At 43.7% G+C, this 10,713-nt stretch overlaps 1 protein-coding gene across 1 annotated transcript in view; it reads right to left on the bottom strand.

Annotated features, from left to right (window-relative positions):
- The window catches only part of rabgap1 (RAB GTPase activating protein 1), a 461,466-nt gene that overhangs the window by 31,254 nt on the left and 419,499 nt on the right, over positions 1 to 10,713 (bottom strand). Inside the window, exon 21 of the mRNA XM_084325096.1 lies at positions 3,000 to 3,092. Within this exon, the coding sequence (XP_084181222.1) occupies positions 3,000 to 3,092 (93 nt within the window). The remainder of the gene's footprint in view (positions 1 to 2,999; positions 3,093 to 10,713) is intronic.

Genomic DNA, 10,713 nt, shown 5'->3' with positions numbered 1-10,713 from the left:
TTATACAGAAATATGTCTAGCTCTGTTAGCTCATTGTAGAAAAGGGGACACCACTTGCTACAAGCTAATAGGAACTTTCTGTGTACAGTGTGACAAGGTTCTGGTGCGGAATAATTACACATTACAAATGTCAAGGTATTCCATTAAAGGGAAAATCCACCCTCAAATGTACATTGTGCTCTTCCATATTCATTTTGGAGTTTGTCCAATGACAATACATTCATCTCATATTATTATTTTAGTTTGAGCTATTATACACAAATGAGTTGTATTTAAATGTAGGGCTTACAGCTCTGAATCAGATAATGTACCCATATCATTATCCCAGTAAAATCACCATGGTTACTATACTGTCATAGTGTCCTATCCACCATCTATGGAGCAGCTCCAGGATGTGTCTCTTGATGACATCATCACTAGAGTCTTGTCTCTCCGGTATTCAGCCTGAGGAGAGACTTGATCAATATCCACCAATCAAAACTGAGCTGTACAGTACAGCACTGTAGAAATAACGTGAATTCTATTTTCGGGTGGATTTTCCCTTTAAGATTCATCCCACTCATTCCTATTGCTTTAACGAGCAGCGTCTCTAAACACCTTCTTGGCTCTCAGCCCAGAGAAACAAACAGAAGCCTCCTCAGTATTAAGCTCACAATGTTAAACCATCACCAGGCTTGTATTGCTGTCTGAGGAAGGCTTTGAAGCTGTAGATGATGACAGCCTGTTGACAATCTGTAGTGACACATCTGACTGGATAAAACTGGTCCAGAACTAATGGACAAATGGCTATGCTAGTCATATATGTGTGTGTGTGTGTGTGTGTGTGTGTGTGTGTGTGTGTGTGTGTGTGTGTGTGTGTGTGTGTGTGTGTGTGTGTGTGTGTGTGTGTGTGACTGTTTATGTATCCATGTCTGTGGGCAACTCATATCTCTCTCTAGGTTCAGTGTGTACCTCATACATCTCTATAGGGTTACGCACAAAACCCACCAGGCGCGGGCGGCCGGGTGGCGCAGCGGACTAAGCGTCTGCCCACCACCAGAGACAGTGGGATCGAATCCAGCTGTGGTGCTTCCGGGTTGGCCGACCGTCCATACTAACACAATTGGCAGTGTTAGAGGGTGGGAAACCCGGCGAGGGTGGGTCCTGGTCGTTGTAAACAGCGACTCCTACAGTTCGGTCGGGGCGCCTGCACAGCGAGGGAAAGACCTGGGGGAGGTAGTGTGATCCTTCCACACGTTACACTCCCCCAGTGAGAGTCCGCGCTGCCAGGTGAAAAGAAGCGGTTGATTGGCTACACATGTGTCGGAGGAAGCATGGGATAGCCTCCACTCTCCCAGACCGACTGTAGGGGGGGGGGGGGTAAGTGCGCAACGACCAGGAAGGGGATTGGGAATTGGCATAACGACTAACATTGGGATGGGAGAAAAAAGGAAAAAGGAGGGGGACAAAGATAAAAAAATAAATAAAAAAAAAAGGCGCAGGCGCAAGGCGTGAGGGCGATCAGAGTTTCACTTTCGCTCCCATGATAACAGGCATCGCTGTTCGCACCGGCCGCGAGCGGGCGGGCGACTCGCGGGCGAGAAGCAAATTGAATCGCTTTGGTTGGATTCAGAGGCGTGCGCCACGTGCATTTCCACAGAAATACACTCAATATCTGCATTATTACCACACATAGATGTCGTTCAACCAGCTAATGTGTCTGTATCTTTCCCAATACAAATAAATCATACTAAACTTTTTCAGGAGTACAGTCACACTGATTTCATCATTCTAAAATAAATTCTAACATGCTAATTAATTATATAATAACTGATGAAGTTCCGAAAGGAAAATAAAGTAATTTGAAGTTGAACTGGTTAAACATGCAACATGGACAATAGATAGCTGTTCCAATGTAAATGTGCCTTCCTCCGTGCACCTTCGCCCGCTCTGAAGTCGGACTGTGTGGAGGGTCACGTGCGCTGTTCTAGCACGAAACCCGTGAGTGCTTGCGCCCACACCTGGTGGGTTTCAAGCGTTAGGGTTAATATCTATCTCATATCTCTCCGTAGAGTTAGGGTTAATGTATACCTCATATCTCTCGATAGGGTTAATGTATACCTTATATCTCTCTGTAGGGTTAATGTATACCTCATATCTCTCTGTAGGGTTAATGTATACCTTATATCTCTCTGTAGGGTTAATCTATACCTCATATCTCTCTGTAGGGTTAATGTATACCTCATATCTCTCTATAGGGTTAATGTATACCTCATATCTCTCTGTAGGGTTAATGTATACCTCATATCTCTCTGTAGGGTTCATGTATACCTTATATCTCTATAGGGTTAATGTATACCTTTTATCTCTCGATAGGGTTCATGTATACCTTATATCTCTCTATAGGGTTAATGTATACCTCATATCTCTCTATAGGGTTAATAATGTATACCTCATATCTCTCTATAGGGTTAATGTATACCTCATATCTCTCGATAGGGTTCATGTATACCTTATATCTCTCTGTAGGGTTAATGTATACCTCATATCTCTGTATAGGGTTAATGTATACCTCATATCTCTCGATAGGGTTAATGTATACCTCATATCTCTGTATAGGGTTAATGTATACCGCATATCTCTCGATAGGGTTAATGTATACCTCATATCTCTGTATAGGGTTAATGTATACCTCATATCTCTCTATAGGGTTAATGTATACCTCATATCTCTCGATAGGGTTCATGTATACCTCATATCTCTGTATAGGGTTCATGTATACCTTATATCTCTATAGGGTTAATGTATACCTCTTATCTCTCGATAGGGTTCATGTATACCTCATATCTCTCTATAGGGTTAATGTATACCTCATATCTCTCTATAGGGTTAATGTATACCTCATATCTCTCTATAGGGTTAATGTATACCTCATACCTCTCTATAGGGTTAATGTATACCTCATATCTCTCGATAGGGTTAATGTATACCTCATATCTCTCTATAGGGTTAATGTATACCTCATATCTCTCGATAGGAGCTTCCTGTTGCTCCTGCTGTTCCCTCATGGTGTGGTACTCCTTCTCAAACTTCTTCAGCTTCTTCTGGCTGATCTGCTGGCCACACACACCACACACACACACACACACACACAGATGTGTCAACATCAAAGGGGATGTGATGAAGTGTTTGAGACATTGAAAGAGCAGGACATGATGGAGGGAAGACAGGTAAACAGAAACCATTATAAATTACCCCTGTGGTGACAGCTGTGTTCCAACACACGTCTAGATCAAGAGGTGAACAACATCCAAACAACTGAATGCTACTGCAGGCGCTGGACAGAATGAAAATTATTTGAAAAAGAGTCTGAAGAAGAACATACAGTTACAACTCCAAACCTCACATGGTGGTGGTAACAGCAATACATATTGTCAAACAGAAGAAGCACTTTTAGGATTTAGGATTAGTACATTTAGGATGTCTGCCATGGAATTTAATCCTGTCTATCTATTCTAACCAGGAGATTTTAGTACTAATACTTTTCACACCAGAAAAGTGCAAAACTGTCGTCAATACCTAGAAAGTCAAGTTCATAAAAAAATACCCTCATAAGCACACATTAAGAAAGAGTGTGTACTAATAGGGTACATTTTAAATAAATGTAAGATAGAGATTTCTTTTTAAGTTTCTATGATGGCAACACAAGGCAATCGCAATGTGTCTTTGCATATCCCCTCTAGTTACACATACACATATCCCCCCTAGTTATACATACACATATCCCCCCTAGTTATACATACACATATCCCCCCTAGTTATACATACACATATCCCCTCTAGTTACACATACACATATCCCCCCTAGTTATACATACACATATCCCCTCTAGTTACACATACACATATCCCCTCTAGTTATACATACACATATCCCCTCTAGTTACACATACACATATCCCCTCTAGTTACACATACACATATCCCCTCTAGTTACACATACACATATCCCCTCTAGTTACACATACACATATCCCCTCTAGTTACACATACACATATCCCCCCTAGTTATACATAGTCTCCCAAACATGAAGTGCTCCTTCATTACCTTTATAGTCATAATCTTTGAGGCAGGAAGTCGTACATCAAGTTGCACTCATACACTTTCATTCATATCAAAAGCTAGAAATCTTTAGTGCCCAGGATTTATTAATGTTATCATTTTAATCTTTCAGAGCAGGCAGTAACACATGAAACACTGTCCTCCTATGCTGCATTACAGTTCACAGCAAGCAACTACTGTACGAATCATTACAGTAAATTCCCATACGTTTTTCTTTTAAAACCTTTATTTACCCAGTGAGGGTCGACTGAGGCTCACTGTCTCTTTAATTGGCTCCTTTTCAGCAACATCCTGCTTCACACTCAAACAGTTCATTGACACCTGGGAGCTGCACAGTACAACCACAGTGTGGCCACTGTTGACCACTAGGAGCTGCCCAGTACAACCACAGTCTGGCCACTGTTGACCACTAGGAGCTGCCCAGTACAACCACAGTCTGGCCACTGTTGACCACTAGGAGCTGCCCAGTACAACCACAGTCTGGCCACTGTTGACCACTAGGAGCTGCCCAGTACAACCACAGTCTGGCCACTGTTGACCACTAGGAGCTGCCCAGTACAACTACAGTCTGGCCACTGTGTTGGCCACTGTAAAGTGTGGTGAAGTGCCTTGCTCAATGGCAAGTTGTTCAGCGAGCTGAGATGGTTACATCTTCACCTTTTCTACCCAAATTTCCCTAGCTGGTCTGGGTATTTCAACTAGCAACCTTGACACTTTGTTTCTCAGAAATTTAGCCTACTGTATTCTTGCATCAAGAACAATGTCCATGACTAATTAGTATCGCATTGTATTGTTGTTGTTATTTTGTTTCTAACTTAAAGAGAATGGGCAGTCCACTCCACTTAGTATTTTTCTTCATTGAGACAATAGGACGGCTGAGAGGGAGACAGAGTAGGGGAGACACAGGAGAGACAATTCTTTATTAAGACAGTAGGGAGGATGAGAGGGAGACAGAGTAGGGGAGACACAGGAGAGAAGGTTCTTTATTGAGACAGTAGGGAGGATGAGAGGGAGACAGAGTAGGGAAGATACAGGAGAGAAGGTTCTTTATTGAGACAGTAGGGAGGATGAGAGGGAGACAGAGTAGGAGAGAGACACACAGGAGAGAAGGTTCTTTATAGAGACAGTAGGAAGGCTGAGAGGCAGACAGAGTAGGGGAAACACAGGAGAGAAGGTTCTGTATTGAGACAGTAGGAAGGCTGAGAGGGAGACGGAGTAGGGGAGACACATGAGGGAAGGTTCTTTATTGAGACAGTAGGAAGGCTGAGAGAGAGACACTGGAGAGAAGGTACTTTATTGAGACAGTAGGAAGGCTGAGAGGGAGACAGAGTAGGAGAGACACAGGAGAGAAGGTTATTTATTGAGACGGTAGGAAGGCTGAGAGAGAGACAGAGTAGGAGAGACACAGGAGAGACGGTTCAGACGGGATCTGACCGTAGGCCAGCAGGAGTACTTGAGGTTCTAGAGGTATGGATCATAACCATGACATCATCTCTGGAGCCTATTGTATTTTAGATGTATGGAATCTCCTACAGTATGTGTTTATGTATATAAACCTGATATGAACTTGATATTCACAGTATTTGTAGCAGGCCCCAACGGACCAACTTCTACTATGTTTTAACTTGCAATCCAGCCACTTGAATAAATATGTGGCGGCATGCGAGGGAAATAAAGTTGATTTTCTAAAATCTTCACCATAACAAGAATCTCTTGTGGTTTGACTAATTACCACAACCCTGTGTACACAGGAAGTCTAGCAGTGCACTTTAAATCTCTGAGAACAAGCTACATGTGTCTGGTTAAAAAACTCACGTACACAGTATGCAACACACACACAAAAACACACACACATTTAGTACTACCTATTTAGAACAGTGTAAACAGGTCTTTCAGTGGTCAGTCTGTGCCTATTTAAACACACTGCTCCAATACACAGAGCAACCACTCAGGTACAGCATGTGTCTGTCTGTCTGTATGACTGTAACACTGTGACTTAATGTCTGTCCCTGTGTGTGTGTAAGCAAATGAGTGAGTGAGTGAGTGAGTGAGTGAGTGAGTGAGTGAGTGAGTGAGTGAGTGAGTGAGTGAGTGAGTGAGTGAGTGAGTGAGTGAGTGAGTGAGTGAGTGAGTGAGTGAGTGTGCGTGCATGCGTGTGTGAGTGCAAGAGCAAGTTTCTAAGGGAGATTTGTGTTGCAGGATTAGATTCAGAGAATTTCTAATCTCCTGAGTTTGAAGAACAGAAAACGTGTTTTTCCAGCTTATGTTGGCAGGTGTGTCTCAGTGTGCATGTGCCCCTCCTACTGCCAGGACTCATCGCATGCCTGTTGACAGAACAAGGACAACATGGCAACATGAGCCTCTGATCTCTAACATGAGCCTCTGATCTCTCAACGTGCGTGGTGTACGTGCGTGTGTGTGCGCGTGTGTGTGTGTGTGTGTGTGTGTGTGTATGTGTGTGTGTGTGTGTGTGTGTGTGTGTGTGTGTGTGTGTGTGTGTGTGTGTGTGTGTGTGTGTGTGTGTGTGCATGTGTGTGTGTGTGTGTGTGTGTGTGTGTGTGAGGTCTCTCAGGACAGATACAGGACAGGAGGTCATGGAGGACAAGAGATGGTCCATCCATCTGCCTGCCTGCCAGTCCATCCATCCATCTGCCAGCCAGTCTGTCTGTCTCTGTCTCTCTCTCGTTCTCTAGACTTTGTAGGGGGGACTTTGTAGACTGTTTTTAGGAGCTGTTCATTATTTATTAGAGGGGGTGCGGTGCAAAAGCATGCATTTGAAAAATGTTTCCAATGGGCGGCCGGGTAGCACAGCGGACTAAGCGTCTGTCTACCACCGCAGAGACACTGGTATCGAATCCAGCTGTCAGCGGTACCTCCAGCTTGGCCGGTCGTCATACTGACACAATTGGCAGTGTCAGCGGGAGGGAAGCCGATGGGTGGTATTCTGGTCGTTGTAAACAGCGACTCCTACAGGTCGGTCAGGGCGCCTGCACAGCAAGGAAGGGATCTGGGTGAGGGTAGTGTGACCTCCCACGCGTTACACTCACCCAATGAGAGTCCTCGCTGCCAGGTGAAAAGAGGCTGCTGGCTGTCTCCTATGTATCGGAGGAAGCATGTGATAGACTTCAGGGCTGCGTGTATCGCTTCCGCAACGGAATTCGGTTTCCTGGTTCCTCTGATTGGCCGCGACCCCCACGTGACCCGCCGCCCTATCCACCGCTCTGCCGCTGCCGCGCGCGGCAGAGAGCGGCCGCGGACTCGCTTGCTTCCTCAATTTATAGGCATGGAAGTATTGACTGAATGAATGAATGAATGAAAACTTTATTTAACAGATTGCAGAATGGGTACAATACAGTACGGCTCAATACACACAATTGTTAAGGGGATGCAGACCTGAGAAAGACGTTTGTCTTGTTTACATCAGGGTCCCCCATTTTCAATTCATATAGAACAACTACGCCGTAACAAATCATTAAAAAAATATACCGTTAAACGGAATATGTTATGCCTTTACACATATGTTGGATTATGCAATTGGTTTGTCATGACATAAAAAAATCGCGATTTACCCGCTGGCTACGCCAACACACAGTGACTGCATGTAGTCACTGTGTGTTGATGTTGTAGCCACCTCCTCCGCGGCAGGCGTACTAAGCTCCAGGAGAGAGGGGAGAGGCTGAAAACCCGCAGTTCTTGCCCGCCTGATGGGAGCCGAATCCCCGCATCCGATTTGTCTGATGAATACCCCCAAACATGGAGGTCCCGAATGCATGGAAGTATTGATTGCGCCGTAACAAATCATTAAAAAAAGATACCGTTAACTGGAATATGTTGTGCCTTTACACATTATGTTGGATTATGTAATTGGTTTGTCATGACAAACAAATAAAATATCGCGTCGTTCTATATGAATTGAAAATGGGGGACCCTGATGTAAACAAGACAAACGTCTTTCTCAGGTCTGCATCCCCTTAACAATTGTATGTATTGAGCCGTACTGTATTGTACCCATTCTGCAATCTGTTAAATAAAGTTTTCATTCATTCATTCATTCATTCATTCATTCATTCATTCAGTCAATACTTCCATGAGTATAAATTGAGGAAGCGAGTGAGTCCGCGGCCGCTCGCTCTGCCGCGCGCGGCAGCGGCAGAGCGGTGGATAGGGGGGCGGGTCACGTGGGGGTCGCGGCCAATCAGAGGAACCCGGAAACCGAATTCCGTTCCGTTGCGGAAGCGATACACGCTTCAGGGCTCCCTAGACCGGCAAGTAGGGGGCAAATGCTCGCAACGACCAGGAAGGGGAGGGGGGAATTGGCATAACGACTAAATTGGGATTGGAGGAAAATACAAGAAAAATAGGAGGAGAGAAAGTGGATAAGAAAAGAATTATAATTCCAATGGATACAATGTAAGCCCCTGATTTCCCCTGACTATACCAGCGTGCAAACACACACACACAAACGCTAATGACATATAAACATATGGTAGGTGCACGCATTACATATACACACACCATGCACGTAACTAGAACTCAGTACAGTGCAGACCTCTGCAAAGGACTAACAATCTCTTTTTCGTTTTCGTTAATTGTTACATGGAATATTCTACTGGGTAGATCAGTTGCAGATATTGCCTCAACAGACCCAGGCTATGAACCCATACAGTGCACCTTTCCCTCTTAGATGGGATATCATTCATATTCACAGACAATGTTATAGGTTCAACCTGACTGAACCTGCTGAACCCAGTCAGCCCAGTGGAACAGAACAACATGGTGGTACATCAAGACCAAGGATTAGCTCTGATTCCTGGTTCAAACACAAGTCTGCTGTCAAGAGGAAAAAGACATGGTTCACTCACTTTCAGCTGTTGCATATTTTTTCTTTGGGGGGTGGGGGGGTGGGGCAAATTCATGTGCAGTCATGTGTGTGACTCTGCCTATCACACTATTTTCCAATTACTGCAAATGGGCATGCTGTAAAACTTCAATTATTAGCCCAGACTTTAATTTGCTTCAATCACTGAACACAATTGGCCTATGGATTGCATTTCTCTTTGGCCTATATTTGGGACAGGTGTCTATTTGTAACCAGCCTTAAATTTATTTTGCACAAAACGTACAAAAATTACACCCCACACACAAAAGGCCCCTCCATCATAAAGCTCTCCCGCTTTTCTGTTGTGGGCTCCTATCAATGTTCCTCTCTGTATCTTATCCAAGTAGCATAGTTACACACATGAATCATCAACAGGTGATTTTCATTCAAGCTGCACAATAAATTGTATAGTTCAATTGATATAAGAGTAGGCTACTTCACTATGATTGTCGTCATCACTGTCCCAGCTATCAGGCTGAGGTCCTTTTCATTTCTATTATCTGGATTGATTGATTGATTGATTGAACATTTTATTAACAGATTGCAGAATGGGTACAATACAGTACAGCTCAATACACACTAGGGGTGGACGGTATGGTCTAAAATGTATATCACGGTATAATTTGAAGCATAGACGGTAACGGTATATATCACGGTATCAGTGTTTCCGTTAGAATAATTTTTTTTGCCTGATAGGCAGGCTATATAAAGAATGACATCCTCAAGGCATGTAGATTTATAATATTTGAACTTAAAACTAGGCTACTTTTGCGTATAAAGTCATTATATTCCAAATAAAATAAGTCCCGAGTCGAGACTCCGTGCTGCTCCCATTGCAAACAGCGAGGCTGGATGCTGGATTTTGCTAGAAGCATATGTAGCTGCAGAGCCGCAGAACCATGGGCGCTTTCAGGAGCCATTGGCAATTCAGCCGTTGGGTGGGGGGGCGCTGTTGAGCGGGCCTGTGACCAGACCTAAAAGCGCCCATGGTTCTGCGGCTCTGCAGCTACATGCTATTCGCAACTCCACTGCTGCAGCCGTCCTCCCGCTGCAGCCGTCGTTATCATAACACTACACACATATCATAATGTTTACAGCAAACTGTAGTTGATCACCAGGTATGTTTTATTAACGTAGAATAATTCATATAAGAAAAACGATAGGGAAATCCCTTACCTTTCTCCACTGGTTAAAAATGCCAGGAACTGAAATTGAAACTTGCTGTGCGCCGCAGTGATATGTGTTTATTATGAAATGACAATTGCGTGTTGACACGCCCACTGCGCGAAGCCTCCTAAATAACTTTTTCCAGTTTGCACATATCTATTATCTATGACTAATTCCATCTATTTTTAGGGGCAAATGCGATTGAAATAGTCGCGCTGTGGTTACATGACGTCATTGCTCTTTTAGAGCTGCTCTACCGGTTACACGGTATAGTCAAAATCCATACCGTAGAGCAAATTCATACCGTTTATACCGTATACCGTTTATACCGTCCACCCCTAATACACACAATTGTTAAGGGGATGCTGACCAGAGAAAGACTTTTGTCTTGTTTACATCAGGGTCTCCCATTTTCAATTCATCATAACATATATAACATACATGACATACAGATAGACAGTAGGCTACTGTTACATCTAGACATTTATGATATACCAGATCTACAAATATACAGTACTGTTTGTGATACAAAAATTGTAAAAAAAAAATTGTCTAGCAACACTCA

The sequence above is a fragment of the Notolepis coatsorum genome, assembly GCF_963971535.1.
Source record: "Notolepis coatsorum genome assembly, chromosome: 11".
Lineage (NCBI taxonomy): Eukaryota > Metazoa > Chordata > Actinopteri > Aulopiformes > Paralepididae > Notolepis > Notolepis coatsorum.
Note: the sequence above shows the minus strand (reverse complement) of the source record. Positions and strands in the feature narration are given on the sequence as shown.